The 20007-nt window shown below is 41.7% G+C and overlaps 1 protein-coding gene across 1 annotated transcript in view; it reads left to right on the top strand.

Annotated features, from left to right (window-relative positions):
- Nucleotides 1–20007, top strand: part of LOC119488074 (neurturin) — a 48393-nt gene that overhangs the window by 5885 nt on the left and 22501 nt on the right. Inside the window, exon 2 of the mRNA XM_037769287.1 lies at nt 18444–18505. Coding sequence (XP_037625215.1) covers nt 18444–18505 — 62 coding nt within the window. The remainder of the gene's footprint in view (nt 1–18443; nt 18506–20007) is intronic.

The raw sequence follows: 20007 nt of genomic DNA, 5'->3' as shown, positions 1-20007 counted from the left end.
CTGTGCTGCCCACCGGCTGCTAACAGCTAACGTAACTCACTCTCCTCCTGTTGATTTAAACATATATTTGTTGTTCACAGTGTCGCTTTATCAGGGAAAAATAGGGTGCACCCCCTCAGGTTTAGTAGCGCCACGCTGTTGAGCGATTTTTTTTTCTTTTCACCGTGGCTCCGGTCCAAAAGAAACTGAAACATGATACAGCGTGCGTATGCGTCATTGTGCAGCATAACTGTGGGAAAGCATCAATAAGAGGAATCGATAGTCAGAGATTCCTCCGCGTACCACTAGAGAGAGCACGCGTACCACCAGTGGTACGAGTACCATAGTTTGAGAACCACTAATGGAACTCAATGCAACCTCTGTATGTGAGCTGTTAGTTTCGTTATTTAGCCAAGCAGGACTGTGTTAACTAATGTTAACTTGCTCTCCGGCTGATTTCAACACAGATTTGTTGTTCACAATGTAGCATTCTCTCATCTTCAACTGCTTATCCGGGGTTGGGTCGCGGGGGCAACAGCTCCAGCAGTGGACCCCAAACTTCCCTTTACCAGGCCACATTAACCAGCTCTGACTGGGGGATCCCGAGGCGTAGCATTATCAGGGAAATTTAGTTTTAGTTAGTCTTGAGCGCTGACAGTACGTAAGGTACCTATAGTACTGTAAAAAAACAAGTACCGTCACACTTTCAGAATTTTGGCATCAAAGTGTTCACGTGACATCCCTACAATGAACCCATACTGTAGTATAATGAGAAAATTCAGCTTGTTCCGGGTCATTGGGTGTGTTTGTGGTGAAACACTACAGGAGAGTCACATATTTAGTTTCACCTGGTGAAGTTCTCCAGAGCAGCATGTCTGGATCATGTAGTGTTGTGTGTCTTTACAAGGACAGAAATACAGGAAGTTATTACAATCAATGTGTGTGTGTTTTGATATAGCTGTTATATGCAATAATACAATCTCACTTCTTAACTTCTTACCCCCTCATTGGGGCAAATATAGGAGGAAATCTGGTGTTTCTACAACCCACCTCACAGGGCACTGACGGCAAGGTGGCATTAGGAAGAATTATGGGCTGGCAGAGTTGCAGTGGCCTGCTTTATTGCAAAATGCGCTAATGATCAGCAGAGTTTGGCAGGCATAGAAACACTTACACCCTTGTATCTGAGTCAGAGCTGCTGTGGGCCCATTAACACAGCAGCTTACATTCATCAGACAGTGGTAATTGATGCATCCTGGCTGCTTTTAGAGTGAGACCTCCTAGAACAGCCAGAGGAAAGGTGAGCATTTGTGAATCCTTTAGCCTTTATCATTTAAAAGAAGTGCAGTAAACAAAAGTGGAAACAATTATAGTGATAGGGATAATGACAAAAAGCTATATAATTGACTATCACTTTATTTCTTTGTGTTATTTGCTTACATTTAGGCATTTTATATCAGGTCGATTCATACAGGCAAATGCAAAATTCAACAGCAGGGGTAGTGGGCAGGTAAATTAACATACCATTTGGCTGATAGCCTTTAAGAACAATGGGTGCAAATGTTTTTGGTATGTGGCTTGTGGAAGGAAAACATCTTGTAACTTCTACCCAACGATCTACACAGAAACAAACTGTATTGTTTGCTGCCTTCACTATTTATTACATGTTCTGGTCTGTTCTGTTTGGAGTACGTGAAATGTTCAGTAACTGTCCGAATGGAAAGACTGCTCAGTGACGCAATAACTTAACTATATTTTGGTCGGAAAATGCCTGTGGAAAAGTAACATTACAACTTCAGTCATTATATGTTACTCCATCTTTATACATCATCAGAGGAATATGTTACACTACTTCAAACTAAACATTTCTGCATTAGGGAGGGAGAGTAAACCTTATGTTTCACTTTTTGAATTAGCGAGACCCTCCCTAACATTATTAATATTTTCTTTGACTTAGAAAAAAAAACTGCAACACCCTCCCCCATCTCAAAATAAAAAGTAGGTATTGGTATAGATTTTTTCACCATTCATAACTAAAAGAGACCAACCATAAGGAACTTAAAGGCAGAAAGAGCAGGATTTGTCTGTTCAGAGTTGGTCCTCCTCTCCAGCTCAACGACACCAGTCAGCTAGTTTAGCCATCTTCAGTCTTACTAATGGGCATTGTTTTGTGTCCAGACAGGAGAATTTAGCGGATCTTCCTGAGCTTCCAACTCAGAGAAACACCCAGAAACATCCCAAACACAGCAAAATAAAAAGAAAAGAGAAAATCCAGGCCGAGGGACAGAGTCTACTGACACCGCTACACCCTTCTAGTATAAGTGACGATTGAGATGGATTATACATTGTTTTTTAGGAAATCCACCCATTGTGCCATTAAGACAGTGTACCCCATTTAAACATTAATATCTGCTCAAGGGAATAATAAATGTGCACTTACTGTTAGCTGGTAAAGCCAACTGCAATGCACGAGAGAGCTGCATGCAGTTACACAAACATTACATTGTGTACCAAGTTGACATGTATAAAGCTACCCTGTCTCCGACAAAATGACGTTCCCATACAACTAAACTGCATTCTCAATTACATTTTGAGGGAAACGTATTCTCTCCCAAATTACGCCGTTTTAAACAGCTTTAAACTAGGGATGTTAATAATTAACCGTTAGTGAGCGGAGGAGTTGTAGTTTCGTAGCATTTATTCACCGACAAATAAACTGTACACACACTGTTACACCTACGTTCACAGCTAGAACGCCACCAACAACCTCACACTCACCACCAACACACACACACGGTCTGTCGGCGGCGAGCACTCCGGCAATGCTAGAGCTGCTAACGTAGCACAAATACACACACTGTTTGTCAGACACTCGCTAAAGTTATGCTGGGCAGACAAAGTATCGTTACGCCGGGCAGACACACAGCTGACAACCTGCTAAACTAAACTAAATGTGCGGTGGAGACTTTTACTGGGAAAGTGGCTGCATGTCCGTGACACTACACGCAGCATCGTGGCTGCTAAGCTAATGCTCCTGTACGGGTGAACTGGGGACTCAGTTGTCTGTTGTGCTCATACACTGCAGCTGGAGCACCGCTGCATGCGAGGCACAAATCTTGTCAGTTAATGGTTAATTAGCGGTTAACGAGGGTTGGTTATCGGTGAAGAAAACTTTTCAAAATTAGCATCCCTACCTTAAACACATAGTTAACGTTGTAAATTGACTACGTTTGTAACGTTAAGCTACGGACGTAAATTAAAATAAGTGAACGTTGACTTTTAGTTTCACGCGGGACACGAACAGCGGCCTCCTGAGTGGAAGTTATGTGTTTGTTTGACCATCCAATACCCCGACTTCCTCCCTACGTTGACCTTCACAGACTATCATTACATCTGCATCAAACTGTTTCCCTCCGAAATGTAATTCACAATGCAGTTTCATTGAGTCATGACGTTGCTATTGTAAGACAGTTAATGGTGAATGTGTGAATTTGCACCATAGATGGTCTTTTTAATCTGATAATTATGGTGGTGTTGTCAGGTCACATGATCTCCTCAAAAATGTGGACGTGCATTCCCATTTGAGAAATGTACTGTTGGCCTATAGTAGGCTGTGTGAGCCAATCAAGACCCCACACTTTTCACTTAGCCAGCGACCAGACGTCAGGAGAAAAACAGGAAACAGAAACAAACAAAAAATGGGCATGCAGCATAAGGTCAGTAACGTTAAAATAATGTTTTATTACATTTTGACATGTCACAGTAGAGGGGGTCAGGGATACACGGACATACCGCGAGTGAAACGTGAGATGTCACATGGCCTTCGTAGACAGCTGTAATGATTGAAATACCTGTAAAAACGTATCTGTATGTATATCTGACAGAAACGCTTCCTGTGTAGACAAGCTGTGAGATGAACTACATTAATGGCTTTGAGAATTGTGAGAATTTGAAGTTGACGCTGGTCCTGGTGAGCCTACATGCCCTTGCTGTGTAAAAGTATTGTGACTTAAAAGCATACCAGTGCTACAGGTTCCCCTTTCACTACCTGTCCTGAGGCCATATTTTAGCTCCATGCTGAAGCTCTGTCTCTGAGAGACCTCCATCGTGACTTCACCTTCCCAGTCTCTGGGACTTCAATGTGGTTTGGTTGTGTCAGATCTCGAGTGGTCTGAAAGATTGTGATTATTCTCTTTACTCAAGAAGTTGTCTTTGCTTCGTTGCAGGTAGGTAAATGTCATATTTCATAACCCAGATATATCTAATAAATTAATATGCTGTAATTAGGTGAAATGAGCATGCAACTTCTTCTGGTTACTGCTGACTATAACATTTAATTTTGAATAATTCTGAATATTGTAAAGATTATACATACCTAGAAATAAGTAGGAGACTTGTGAGTTGGATATGAAGATGCCTATCAACAGCTTACCCTGAGTAGAGTAAGCCCTGAACCAGAATAGGGGCTGTTATTTATCTGCACGCTAACATTCTGTACTGGTCTGTTGGAGCTGCACTGGGTGTTCTATTCCAGCCCTAGTCGAATGGGAAAGTAGGTAGTGATGTCTGTGGCTCTGTGCCATTTGTCTTGGGCTAACTAATGAGGAAGGGATACTATCGAAGCAAAGACTCTTGGAAATATGGAGTTAGTTCAGTTCTGCCAACACAAGTTGTGGGAATAAAAGCCTTTCTGTAAACAGAGCTAACCTCTCGCAGACCTCCTGAGACACTGACGTCCTAATCAGTGGCTCCTGTAGCCGGTGTCACACTAAAGGCCTTTGCACACCAAATCCGTATTATTCCTCCAAAAATAAATACGACTTCACGTTGTGTCAATCACGTCGACTACAAAACTTTCGTCTGTCATTAAAGTTTGTGGAACAGGTTTGATTTTCTACTTTTTTCGCATCCGCCAAAAGCCAACAGAGGGTTGCTTGACCCCTTTGAGCCACAGTCTCAAACGTCATCATTCAAAATGGCATCTGATAAGCTGAATCATGTCTTCCAGCACAAACACTTTATGATAAAGAAATAAAAGAATTAGGGCTGTCAATCGATTCAAATATTTAATCGCAATCAATCGCATGATTGTCCATGATTAATCGTAAATGAATCACACATTTTTTATCTGTTCAAAATGTACCTGAAAGGTACTGTTTGTAAGTCCTAACACGTATAAATCATTGCGGGTCGGTGTCCCATGCGCACTTGCGTGTGGCTACGCTTTTCAGACTCAGACTACAACACAAACTACACAGAAGCACCAAAACCTCAGAGTTCTATCTAGTGAAGCCCGTCTGTTAAACTGTGTTAACTCTTCCTGCTTCAGCCTCCCGACCGCGGTCAGAAGACACAGAGGAGACCGTAGCTTTGGTCTCCAGGACCGGAGTCTCTGCTGTACTCTGCTCCTCTGCCTGCCTTCACTCACACACCGCGTTCATTCTTGCTCTCTCGCTCCACCTCTCACATGCATGCGCGCACACTCCACACTGCAGAAGAGTTAATAGCTCTGAGAATATCTAGTGAATGTACAATGGACGTTTGTGCAGAAATAAATGCTGCAGCTCCTCCAGACCAACAGAGGTTTCCCGTGTCTTGTGAAGTGACGGGGCTCCGGAAAGAGAAACGTTATCGTCTCCGACCAAAACTCCAGTGTCTCCCGGTTCCCTCCGACTGCGGTTGGGAGGCTGAAGCAGGAAACAGTATCAGCATTGATTCATGGAGAGACCTTCGTCTGGTCAGCTAACATTACTGCCAAGCAGCTGAAATATAGAGTGATATTGTGCTTTTAGCTGACGTGTGTCGCCTCACTGTTTTGACCGATGCTCGTTCATGTCTATGTAGAGCGAGCGCGAGCAGCAGGACGCTGACTTTCGTTGACTTAAACGGCCACAGGTGTCGCTGTCAACAAGCAATTTCTGATTCTTACATAGAGTCCCTTTAAAGGGAAATTTGTCAAGTATTACAGACAAACCAGGAATCCAGAAACCCTCACAGGTACTGCATTTAGCATAAAAAAATATGCTCAAATCTTAACATGGCAAAACTGCAGCCCAACAGGCAACAACAGCTGTCAGTGTGTCAGTGTGCTGACTTGACTTTGACTTCCTCGCCAAAATTTAGAGTAGGTTTGGAGCGTTATTTAACCTCCTTCACGACAAGCAAGTATGACCTGGTTGAAACCATTGCATTCCTTAGGTTTTTTAGTTTTCATATCTTCACTCTAGCTTTAAGACTGAGCCAACTACAACCTTAAAATTGCAAGTTGCGTTAATGCGTTAAAGAAATTAGTTGCGTTAAAACAAATTTGCATTCACGCGTTATTGTCGCGTTAACATTGACAGCCCTAAAAAAGAATACAGAGAGGAAGAATTTAATGATAGATTTTGACGGGTGATTGCAGAACAGCTTGGAATCGGAGATGGTTGCAAAACGAAGGCTGTAGGAAAGATTAGACAGTAGTGATTGAGCTGTAGGCAGCTAAAAGATAGCTTCTTGCTAATGTCATTCATTCTTCAGCCCCGTTTGGGACTAGCGCTATCCATTGCACCCAAGTAATTAACTCAGTTTTGTCTCTTATTGCGAATTTTCGCAATGAAGCGAAAATGAAATGCATCGAACTCAGTGTGCACGGTTTCTGTGCATTATAATTTTGATCAGATGACGAAAAATATGGATTGTTGTGTAAAGACTTTTAAACTTACAGTGTCAGAACAGTGGTACCAGACACTGGTTGATTTAAATGTGCTGTTCACATTCACAATTATCCTGCCTGTATTTTCAGAAAAACTATACTGACTTGGTAACTTCTTGGTGAACACCAAGAGAAGAACAAGCTCCTGAAGCAGTCTGCCTGGTGCTGAGCTCACATCAACATCTGCTCCACACCGGTCACGCTCACATGTTGGGAAATCCAGACAGCTCCCACTTCATTTATAGAAGCTCAATTTATATAAAAATGTCTTCTGGATATCTATCAAGAGGTTCAGACAGGGTATGCTGGCTCAGCTGTCTCTCTAGACACATAAACATGGATAGCATGTATTTTGTTCAAAGCCTGTGTGATTGGATGCCAGTGTTTATGCACAGTGTTAGGGAAATGAAACTGACTTTGGAGGCTTTGTGGATCACAATTACACTTTGGCCACAATGGACTTCCTGGCTTGCTGTAGTTCTCATTATTAAATACTCCACTCGTCTCTCTTTTTGGTATCTCTGTGGGCTTGAAAGGCTGTTAAGAGATGGTAGTTTCATCCTTCACACTTGGATTCATGTTAGTTGCATTTGATTCCAAAGGTAAAAAGTTTTGTGAATGATGAACATTTCTGTTAACACATTCTCACTCCCAACTCGTCAAATATCGCGCTTGGTCAGTGCTCCTTGGCATCGGAGATGTCACTTGCTCTGACCGTTTAATAACGCCGCAGGTGGGTTTACATGGGAGGTAATTGAAAGCCCGGTTCATCACATACTGTTGCTAAAGGGTGCCTCAATGTGTCGGTTTCCAATGCTGAGGTGCACTTACCAAACGGCAGTATCTGACGAATTGAGAGTTTTCACACCTGTAGTTTGTTTGCTCTGGTCTGAATCAGGGACCAAATTGTTACAATGTTGCATATTGCCTCGAGTTTGGTGTGTGTTCACACGGCAGCGTTACAAGCGGACCAAATTTTTGGTGTGCAAAGAAGCTGCTCTCCAATTGGTCGGAATTTCCATGCGGGAAAACTCCCGGAAGTAAACAAAGAAGAGCAGACTTCCAGAACGCAACAGTGGAGGGACAACTAAGCTGCTTGGTTTTGGCCCTGTTCATCTTTTCTTTTTGCCTTATAGCAATTTTTCAGTCAAGGCAAACAATACAGTTTGAAAATGAGGGCGCGGCTGCGACTGGAAAACAATGTATTGATGCACTGGAGTCATTGAAGGCGCATATCAAGACGTACAGAGGACGGAGAAGGAGGCGTGCATTAACCCTCCTAAACTGTGACATGCTCATCGGCCGGAAAAAAAAAAACATTCTCGGAGCTGTTTGCTAAAGAGTGAGTAGATTTGGTATTTTTGTGTGTTGTCGAAAGTTGTGAGCTTATATAATCATCTGACCAAATCTCTATGAGGCACTGCACCTCCCACGAATCCACGTCTGTCCACAATTATTCATCTTGCTGCATGTTGTAGAAACGAAAGGCTTACAATCCTACCCATAATGCACTAAGCTGCTTGCTATCGAAGCTTGTTTAATACAAAAAGGCGCAATGCTCCAGTTTGGCCGGATTGAGGTCGGATCAAGTTCTCACCACAAACGAAGAGTACCGAGACCGTACCGAGGCCACCCCTTCAAGGAGGTCTCTAGGTTTGATTGTTTTGGTGATGCACCTGAGTGCGATTGCTGTGTTCACACCTGCCCAAACGCACCGCACCAAGAGGGTAAACGCTCCAGGGTTCCATTCAACCCAACTTAACAAGGCAGGTGTGAAAACGCCCTAAGATATCTCATTACACTTCGAACGAGGTGTACAACAAGTCATCCAACCACATCTAAAGTGTTTCCCAACGGATCTGAAAGGCAACACTCAAAGGCAGTGTGTCTTCTATCATAGCATCCTCTGGCTGCATCCCACTGCCTCCCTGATCTCTCTCCAACTTCTCTGTGTCTTGGTAGTTTTGATGGTTTTTGGACAGTCTCTCCTTGAATGCATTCATGGTAATGCACTTGGTTGTCCACCTTATTCTGCCAATCAGGTTTCAGATGCTGTTAAGGCTGGAACAAGTTTCTCCAAGCTGCATGTTGGCAAACATACACAGGGGTTGTCGGAGATGTTTGTGTGGGTGTTTCTTGTATGCCTGTAGGTATTTTAACTATTAAAAGAACAGTGTGTAGGATCTGTCGGTGAGGTGAGGAGACCAACTGAAGCCTGTGCCAAGCGTGTTGGAGAGCTACGGTGGCCGACGCGAAAACGCCAATGGCCCTCTCAAGACCCATCTAGAGCAGTCAGTGCTTAAAGTGTGTGTGTATGTGGGAAGTGAGTGGTGAAGCAAGAGAGAGAGAGCAGCGGCGACGGAAGCGAGCAACATTATCGACATCGCCAAAGGAGGAAAAGTTAACAGAGTTTGGTTTGTCCGTTCTGGGCTACTGTAGAAACATGGCAGAGCAACATGGAGGACTCCATGAAGAGGACCCGCTCCCTATGTAGATGTAAACGGCTCATTCTAAGGTAACGAAAATACAACGATTCTTATTTTCAGGTGATTAAACACTAAAGAAAACATACTCATTAATATTATATTCCATTTCTGTCAATAGAGCTCCCTAAAATGCTACACACTGGCACCCTGCTGATTGCAATTATCAATGTGGCAAAGTATAAGTGTTGCCTTTGCACCAAGAACACAGTAGGCAGAACAATGGCAGAGAGGAAAAGAAAAATGAAATGTTCAGACGGCGAGCTCCAGGTCCTGTCTGACGAGGTGTAGAGGCAATCCTCAAAACTTCAGGCAAGGAATTTAAAGGTGACAGAGAGAAATGAAATCCCTATTTGGGATTTAAAATCCCATGATCACTGAAAAGGTCTGGGCCTGACACCCCTTATAAATAATGCTTCAGTTACCACCAACTCTCTGTAGAAGCTAATAATTTCACTGTAACTGTTCGTGGCTATTAGCGCTGATCTTTGTGAATTGGACTGCTTTGCAATGAGGCTCAATGCTTTGAAAATTACACGGTTTCTTTTTGTCTCGCTTGTGCATGTTTAAATTGCTCCAGAGGTTTCAAAGGTTTCCTCAATTACCACGTTTGGATCATAATTTCTCATTGATCAACACTTTGATCCATGACAAAATATCAATTCAACAAATTATTTTTTATATACTGTGGATGTTGATAGTGCAACAATCATGCTTCCAAGTTGATGAACATTTGATTTCAATGATCCCATTTCAGCACACTACTGGTAACGTTAGTTTATGCAGCACTTTAGTATTCAGTACCGTCTCTTTTCATTAGATGTGTACAAAAACCTTAGGGGAGTGTTTATTTAAAGAGTGTGTAAATGATTTGGATGAACTTTTAGTCAAACACAGAAATGCCCTCAGGTTGTTGCATGAAAACCTGCAGACAGAATAGAATTTCCCCTCAGGGTGACAATTGTGTGGTATCAGAATTCAGAAAGAGGACCAGCTTGGCCTTCCTCTGGTGACGTGGCATCAAACTCCAGCAATTTTGTCTGAATGCTTCACATTGTCTTTCTCACTGAGTTGATACAGGCGGACATATTTGTGAGGGGAATATGAAGTGTTTGTAATAGATGAGGTTTGACTGTAGTGAGTAATTCATTTGTTTTTTACTCACAGACACTTAAAAAGTTCCAGTGCTGACCAGTCCCACAGTGTGTGTGTGTGTGTGTGTGTGTGTGTGTGTGTGTGTGTGTTTGTGTGTAGCTATCTTTGTGGGGACCAATTCGAGTTTTAGACCTTCAGAGTGAGGACATTTTTGCAAATTGAAGACATTTTGGCCAGTCCTCACCTTCAAAGGCCTGTTTGAGGGTTCAGACTTGGTTTAAGATTCAGGTTAGAATTAGGTTCAGGTTAGGGTAAGGATGTGGGTTGGGGTCAGGTATTTAAGGTTATGGTTAGGGTAAGGGGCTAGGTAATGCATTATGTCGATGAGTGTCCTCACAAAGATAGAAGTACGTGGCTGTGTGTGTGCGTGTGTGTCGTTGCTGCTGTCAGAGAGGTGTTACCAAGAGATGTAATCATGTACAAACATTCCTGTGTGATGCCAGGAAGGTCTTTTATGGCCTGTTGCGTAAAAGACAAGTTTAATCCATGTTATAGGCTGTGTTTTCGACCTGTACATGGATGAATCTTTTGTCTGATAACCTGATCAGGTAACAGGTTACGAGGCAAATTTGTGATTTGTGATTTTGGGCTGTACAAATAAAATTGACTTGACTTAACAATCCCTGTTGGCAATCAATGAGTTTGGATATTAATGTAGATTAGATATTTGGCAGCCTTGGACACTTGATTGTTGGTGGGTTATGATTGGCAGAAAACCAAAGAAAAGTTTGACAGCTGGTGTAGACATTGTTAATGTAATTGGCTGATTCAAAAGCATTTAAAATGTTTATGTGTGTTCCATGCTGGTAGTTGTGGCCCTGGTTTGGACCATGGTTGATGTTGGGAGACAGGATTTGCACTAAAAAAATGTCAATCTTACTTCATCCAACACTTTCATATTGTGGGGTACAATGAACATTTCAGTCTCGAGGGGCCACAAGTGGGACTGTTAAGCATTTAAATATTTGCTGTCATTACCATAGATTGATTACAGAATAGGCCTCGCATTCTGATCTCATTGGAGGAAGTATAAATAGCGCAATATTTTAAGGACATTCTGCGTGTCGTGATAATGCATTTTAGGCTTCACGTGTCATTCACACGCCACGTCGTTACATTGAAACTGTCGCAGTTATGTTTACGCAACAAAACCACCTAGTTAGGTTTAGAGAAAACATCATGGTTGGGCTTAAAATAACTACGTAACATAAGTACAGAAAACACGTGACTAACGTAACGTAACTCAACAACACTTTCGGACACAAACACCAGTCCTGTGTTTGTTGGACCCATCCACGTCCCCTCCCTCCCACCATCAGCAGTCTCTTTCCTCTGCGTCACTAGCTGTGAGGGTGGCATAATCATGCTGATGCATTTGCATTGCAGTCAGTACAGACTACATGGCGTACACATGACACGCCAAACGCAACAAAGGAGTTGTTATTGCATGCAGAGTGACTTACAAATTACCGTGTCATTCATATGCCATTTGGTGAGACCGGGCTGAGCCTCTACTACAGGAAAACAGAGTTAAGATACACTTCACCTTTCTCATCTGTATCCTCAGTCTGGTCTATTCTGAACTGTAGTAGCTGCATGCAGGCTTGACATTAGTGTGTCATTGCGGGCTATCATTTACACACACACAGTCGGTGTTGTGTAATGTGATCCAGATCTCCTCCTGTACCCAACTCTCCATCCATGTCTGCTTCACTGACAGAAGTAGAGAGAGGCTGAGCTATTTTTAGAAACATCAAGTTGTAAAAAAGAAAAAAAAAAACTAACAAACTTTAACAACTTTACTTTTGCCATCTTATTTTGCTATTTTTACATCTTGGTTGACCTTTTAGTGTTTTATGGACAAAATCATTGTATCTGCATTATTCAAAGGTTCCACTGACAGTATACTGAGACTCTGCATTTCTTTCTTAACTCTGAGATCTTCTGGTTGTAATTTCTTTTTATTATGGGGAGTGAACTTAAAAGCCTCTGTGTTATTTTATCATGCTGTAAAATGTAGTATAAATATTTTGGATTGGAGCTCAGATCCTTTCAAGGATGTTGTATTCTTTGCTCATTTTTATTGGACCTGTTCATTACTGTTTCAGAAAATGTTGATCAAGTGAATCCTTTTCCAGTGGATCCTGCATTATTTTAAACTGGAGTGATCTTTCTTTTAATACAAGAGCTGCATCATAGCAATGTGCCTCCTGTTCTGCCTTCAGTATTCACTCCTGGAGCTAGTCTAAAGTCTATGGACCAGCTGGTGTCAGAGACGGCAGGTCACTTTCCGCTCATTACATGCATAGTGTCTTTTCAAAATAAACTTCCAACGTAGGTTTACTTAGTTTTTAGGTTTACTCGAGCAACATAAATACATGGTTATGTGTGTGGCTGAGCATTTAGATTAGATCCTGATGGGCAGGTTGGCACTTTGCATGGCAGCCTCTGCCATCAGTGTATGAATGTGTGTGTGAATGAGTGAATGCTGACATGTCAACCCAGTCTCACTCCCAGCTCATCAAATACCGCCAATTGCGCAGCGCCCCTCCGCATCGGAAACCGTCGCATGGAGGCACCCTTTAGTGACAGTATGTGACGAACCGGGCTTTCAACTAACTCCAATGTGAACCCGCGGCTTTATTCAACGGTCGGAGCAAGTGACGTAGTATTAATAGCGTGAGAGTTCGTTCAGGCGGGCAGTAGCGAAGGTGGATGGGTCAAACAATCACAAGACTTTCAACCAGGAGACCGCCATTCATGTCCCGTGTGAAACTAAAAGTTAAACGACTTATTTTGTCACGACAGTCGTTAGTCACGTGACTCATATATACTGAATATATATATATGTATATATATTCAGTATATACAGTATATGGGAGGCTGCACAGTGATGCAGTGGTTAGCATTGTCGCCTCACAGCTAGAGGGTCCCATGTTCAAAGCCGGCTTGGGACCCTTCTGTGTGGAGTCTGCATGTTCTCCCCGTGTTAGCTTGGGTTTTCTCCGGGTTCTCCGGTTTCCTCCCACAGTCCAAAGACATGCAGGTTAGGTTCATTGTTGACTCTAAATGTCCCGTAGGTGTGAATGTGAGTGTGAATGGTTGTCTGTCTCTATGTGTCAGCCCTGTGATAGTCTGGAGACCTGTCCAGGGTGTACCCCGCCTTCGCCCAATGTCAGCTGGGATCGGCTCCAGCCCCCCCCCCCAGAATAGGATAAGTGGTTACAGATAATGGATGGATATATATGAAAAGTTGACGCTTGTCGGAAATTCACAAGAGTGAAACTCTGATGTCCGAGTGCAAGTGAATGCAGCGAGAGCTGATGCTGCCCGCTACCGCTCCGATTTTCTACCAGCGCTGGCAGCTTTCTGTGCACTCCCGCTACAGGCCACACACAACGACTGCTCAGGACTTTTTTTCTTGCTAAATGTGTGTGTAGGGTTGACAACTTCCTCTAGTAGAAATATAGACCGGCTGCAGATGGATAGTGGCGGGTTTTTGTGTTTACAGTTTTTCTCGATTGTTTTACACACATTTTCTGAAAGCATGCCTCATACTCTCAGAACTCTACACACAAATCAAAAAACACACACACAATGGCAAAACCCCTCAATTCTCCTGCAAAATGAAACTTTACATTCAATCAATGTTATTTCTTCTCAAAATGGTATTTTGTTTTCAAATGACACACACAAACCATCATATGAATAGACATTTATAAGAACCAGTTGAACACTGATGTGCTCAATGTAAAACACTATGATGAATGGAAAACACTTCTTCTCCATTCATCATAATGACTTAGGCCTTTTTTTTGTTCAGTGTTACACTTACTACAGACAGTACATACATAAGTGTGTTGTAAAATATTTTAGAATATTGTTTTTATACTCAGAACACACAAATACACGGTAACAAATATATTTTATTTTCCCCACAAAAACAATGTACACAGTGTACATCCCAACCAACACAAAGTTGCACATACAGTGGTCTACATACAAAACAACAGAAGAATTTACTGTATACAGTTACTGTAAAAAAAAACGGGAAAAAAAACTATGCTGCATCCTCTCTTCTGTTTCGGTCTGGCCACAGCACCTCATCCACATCACAAGCAATGTTTTCCCTGGCCAAGCAGCGGGGGAAATATCGCTTAGCATGTCAAATCCAGCCATGAAAAGCATCAACTGATTGCTAATTGTAACACTGTGTGACAGGTGTTTGCCCATGTGATGAGTCAGTGTGCATAGTAGGGCAATTGACTTTAGAATTTTGAATGACAGTGTGTTCCTTGTGAAAACGAGATTTTCTTCATGAAAATTGTGCCAAATGCAGAGAATTGTGTGTAGTGTTTTGAAAAAAGTGTGTTTTAGAACTGCAATTTGAGTGTAAAGCAGGAATTGTGCTTGTAGTTTAGCAGAATTGGTTCAGGGGGTTGGTGCATGAGTTACATGTTGTGGTCATTGTGTGTCAAGTACCAGTATTTGTGTGTAAACAATTGAGAAAAACTGTAATAATAGTAACTCGTTTTAGGAAGGCTATAACTACAAATTTATTCTGCATCTGATTTTTGGGTGTGCGAGCTGCCTCTTTGGGTGGCACAGGCACACCCTGGCACACCCGTGGCTACGCCATTGTTGCACAGCCCTTGCATGACATGATGTAGATCTTTAAAACAAGTGAGTCATCCGCTGACAGCTGGTCATAGGCGTGCTTGCAGGTGTTATGAGCTATGTGAGCTGGGCAATTAGCTTTCGGAATGCGGTTGTTGGCACTCAATAACTGATAACAGAGTGGTGTTTTCCAAAGTTGACATTGTGTCCAGTTCATGCTTTTCCAGACAATTCATCAGAGCTTGATGTATGCCATTTACAGTTTCTTCACCATTTTCATAAAAGTCAAATAACTTGTAGTTCACTCTCACACACACTGGAAACATTTGATGAAAATAATACACAGGCTCACCTTCGCTAGGGAATAATTCATGCAAAATATCCAGCACAGTCTCTAGTTCTGAAACATTCATAGTAATCATCTCAGCTTTCATTCTTCCGAAGTGCATCTTCACAACATTTGAGTCATGAAACAAAGCACCTTTGAGTTTAACAAGACAGTCAGTGCTGATGTAGCTGAGTCCGTGTTTAACCGTATGCTACACATAACGAAGCTTCATAATTATGTCATTTTCCGCAGTAGATGTCACAAAGAATGTACCGATATTGCTTGCACCTTTAGGTTCCGTACTGGACAAACCAATTCAGCCCAATATAGGGGACCTCGCGGCTCATAGCAAACCTACTTACTACTATGAACTAACTACTGCTGTGACACATTTTTGGCTGAATCGGCCTATTAATGTGGGTCATTGAGAGCTAATGAAAGTCTATAGAGGATGATCACAAAGACAAACTACTTCTTTATTTGCATGGTGCTCATCAATATATATTATATATATATATATATATATATATATATATATATATATATAATATATATAATTTGTTTGTGCATGTTAAAGTTCTGCAAAGTTATAAGTCCAGGCCAAAAGGAGTTCCTCTCCCCCACAGAAACAGTGCTCCTGAACTGCCTGAAACACCTTGCTTGAAGTCTTGCCTTTTCTTCTGTAACATGGTGATGTCACCAAGTAACACATTTGCAAAACGACTAGTTTGGCACATCTTCAAAACAAAGCTAGTTAGATTGGAGCTGGAGTGGAGTCCGAAGAGCTTGGTTCGATGACCAATCACTACAGTGGGCCACCTGACCAATCATAGCAGACTGGGCTTTTCGAGTGTTTTAGACAGAGTGTTTCAGACAGAATGTTTCAGACAGAGTGTTTCAGAGGTGCTGCAGCACAGTCAGTGTGAAAAAAATGAAGCGTTTTTTGAACATTAAAGCATGTACCAACATAAAAGCAAGTATGAACCTGAAATAAGAATAATAGCAAAGAGTATAGAAGCCAAGTGACGAAACTCTGGTGTTTTTTTAACAAGAGCCGTGGCTGCCATTTTGGACTGAAAACACTTATTATATTTCTAATATTTTTATTGTTCAACACAGGCCATTTCAGTAGAATATGACAATATATGACTGGCGTCCGGTAGTCGCTTTTAGTCCAAAATGGCAGAAGCTTGGCTTTGCTGCTGGGCGCTGATGTTGCAATGGAACTAACAGTTGACTTTCGTTTCTTAGCGATATACGTTCTTTGACATAGGCCCTCTTTAACAACTAACAACTTATCTGTTGTTAAGTTGCCCTCTTAACAACAGATAATGGTCAATAGCAGTGGCACAGCGAGGCAAGCTTACAGCACAAGTTGTGATGTGTCACTTCATCACGATGGCACGATGCAGTGGCCAGCCACCTGGTCCAATGATGTTTCCCAAACCAAACGGATGGATTGGGGTTGTTGAGAACAACAAGGAATACATTGGTTGTGTCAGATTCTGGCAAAAGAAGGCTGCACTCCTCAGCTGCATTTGGACCGGGACAGTCATCCATACAATGGATTGTTCTTAACAGTTCTTGAACTGTTGACTTTGTTGATTTTTTTTTTTTATTTATATTTTAAAATGACAGTGTAATCCAAGTAGTCAAATGATTGCCCGGATTGAAGTCTTCAGTCAAATCTTCATGCACACCTATACAGTATATATAGCTTGGTAAGAGGTGTTGTTTACTTTGAGGACGTGTTGCTGGTCCTCTCAAACCACAGTCACCATTTGTTGCTTAAAAAAAGATGAATGAAAGACATTTTTAAAGATTACAGCGGGGTTTTGAGTGATGATCAGAGGTTCAGAGGTCTTCATGGGTCCACTTGCCCCATAGTATTCAAAACCCGACTATATTGAGTCTCATCGGGTCTGGTAGGTTCCAGCCCATTTAAACACAGGGGCCAGACTGCAGTCTGCTGTTGTTTTAAAGGGGCCTGTTAAATCACCTCTGCAACTAAGGCTCCTCCGAATGTGGTATAAGCATTAAAGGCAGGGTCGGTGATCTTGAGAAACTAGCAAGAGTACACTAGATTTTTAAAAAAATAGTTACCCCAGTGTTGCCAACTTTTTTTCCAATGAAAGTAGCTAGCAGCACTAGCCAAAAGTCCCTAAATCTAGAGAGAAAGTTGCCAGGTCAGCAACACTGACAGTCCGTCCCTTCAGACCTCCCAAAGCCACTCCCCACTTCTCTTTTTTTGTCAGAGCATTTGATTTATTGTCTGCTGTCGGGATGTAAAGAGAATTTCAACAAATACTGTAAAAACAAAAATTGTTTCTGAGATCTTTACCAACCCTACCTTTAATATCTCAATGCGTCTTGTGTGCATTCACACCTGTACTTAGAGCTGTCCACTTGATCGGATCACCCAAGACGCATGTTTATTTCTGAACATGGCCAAAAGCTCTGATTTTGGACCTGATAGTTCACATACTCGTGCCCTGGATCGCCCAGCCTCTCTAGTGGAGCTGTTAAGTGGCCAATGGCAGAAGACCGAGTTACTATTAGGCAACTTGATGCCGAACTGAAGACACAACCACTTAAGTTGAGTCCGAGACTTAAGTTCAGATCTGAGAAGTTTTGAGATTGATTGAAGAGTCGAAATGGGCTTGAGACCAAGTCAAGACAGAGATAAAAGAATCAGTAGTGGCCATCCAATCACAAACTAAATATTGCCCGGTGTTACACAGTAGCGTTACCTGTAGTTGTAAGGTTTTCATAGCTAAGGTGTGAAGAGAACATTAAGCTTTCACAATAACATTAACTTCCTTTTCTTAATCAGATGGGTTATGAAAAAACATTACCTCTAAATTTATGTCTCTATAAACACCAGACAGCATTTATGCAACATGCTGCTCTGAAATGCTGTGGAAGTGAGATGTATCATCCTGTCTGAGTGAACTGAATTTGCTCTCAGGGCCCATGGCGCTGTAGTAAACAGAGCATGAATCATCGGTGGAACTCTTTTGATTAATAAAGATTTAACAAAAGCAAACGTACCTTGTTATTACAGTGAAGGAAAGATGGAATTCCTCCTGGAAAGATTCCACAGGGCATTTAAAAAGAACAGTTAATAGACTACTGAATGAGGAGTGCTTTTCTTTATTATAGTCATCATTATTTTCCTTTTTTTCAGATGGAAAAACCTGGTGGAGGCAGGAGGCGTCGACTCCCCAGCATCACCTGAAGAACTGGAAGGTGAGCATGTTCCCATAAGGTCAGGGTGTGTTTCACAGCAAAGCAGTCGGTTTGGTTGTCAGCTGGCCTGAGATGTAGTGGTCAGTAAAAAGACTAATGCCACCCCTAGTGCCGTAAACACTCATTCAATACATACATTATACTTTTTTCTACAATATATGTTTATAATTATATACCATAAAGTTGTGTCCTAAATTACTTTAAAACGTTTTCCATCCATAAACAAACCTTTCCAGTACAGTTTAAGGTCCCAGTATGCTTTAAACAAACTAGGTCGTACAACATGTGCGAATGAAATGGAGCAGAGTTTCTACCTATTCTAAATAAAAAGACTGGTCTTTGACAGGACACATATATATATATATATATATATGTGTGTGTGTGTGTGTCTAAAAAATAATAATATATATATATATACACACACACGTATATATATATATATATATATACTGTATATACTAAGGCTGTCAATCGATTAAAATACTTAATCACGATTAATTGCATGATTGTCCATAGCTAATCGTGATTAATCGCACATTTTTTATCTCTTCAAATTGTATCTTGAAGGGATTATTTGAAATCAATGAATAACACCAAAAAATGACAGATATTGTCCAGAAACCCTCACAGGTACTGCATTTAGCATAAAACAATATGCTCAAATCACAACATGGCAAACTGCAGCCCAACAGGCAACAACAGCTGTCAGTGTGTCAGTGTGCTGACTTGACTATGACTTGCCCCAAACTGCATGTGATTATCATAAAGTGGGCATGTCTGTAAAGGGGAGATTCGTGGGTACCCATAGAACCCATTTACATTCACTGATCTGGAGGTCAGAGGTCAAGGGACCCTTTTGAAAATGGCCATGCCAGTTTTTTCCTCGCTAAATATTTGCGTATAAGTTTTGGGCGTCTTTTAACCTCCTTCGCGACAAGCTAGTATGACATGGTTGGGAACCATGGATTCCTCAGGTTTTTTCTAGTTTTATATGAAACCAGTATCTTCACTCTAGCTTTAAAAAATAGAGTCCCAATTCAACATAAAAATCGCAGGTTGCGTTAATGCGTTAAAGGAATTAGTTGCGTTAAAAGAAATTTGCGTTAACGTGTTATTCTCGCATTAACTTTGGCAGGCCAAATACATACATACATATACTGTATGTACAGTATACTATATGTATGTATAAAATGGTTCGTTAAAATAGTTATGGACCAGACCAGCTAGGACAGACCAGACCAGGTGAACATCCTTTGTGACCAGGAAGGAGCATAGTGGGGTGGCAAGGGGGTGCCTCTGGTCACGCACAATATTGTTTGCCTTCTTTATTGTTCTGTCTCTGCAGATGCATTCCATACTTGGTAGTGTAATCCCTAGCAGTTTGCTGGCCGTTGTTATAGTTTTTCTGTGGCTCAGTAGCACTACCAAACCAGCAGATGATACCCATGGTAAAAAGACTTTCCATAAAGGCACAGTGAAACCTTTGGAGAATTGTGTTGTGG

The sequence above is a fragment of the Sebastes umbrosus genome, chromosome 5, assembly GCF_015220745.1.
Source record: "Sebastes umbrosus isolate fSebUmb1 chromosome 5, fSebUmb1.pri, whole genome shotgun sequence".
Classification (NCBI taxonomy): domain Eukaryota; kingdom Metazoa; phylum Chordata; class Actinopteri; order Perciformes; family Sebastidae; genus Sebastes; species Sebastes umbrosus.
The sequence above is the reverse complement of the archived record's forward strand: the minus strand, read 5'-3'. Positions and strand labels throughout refer to the sequence as shown.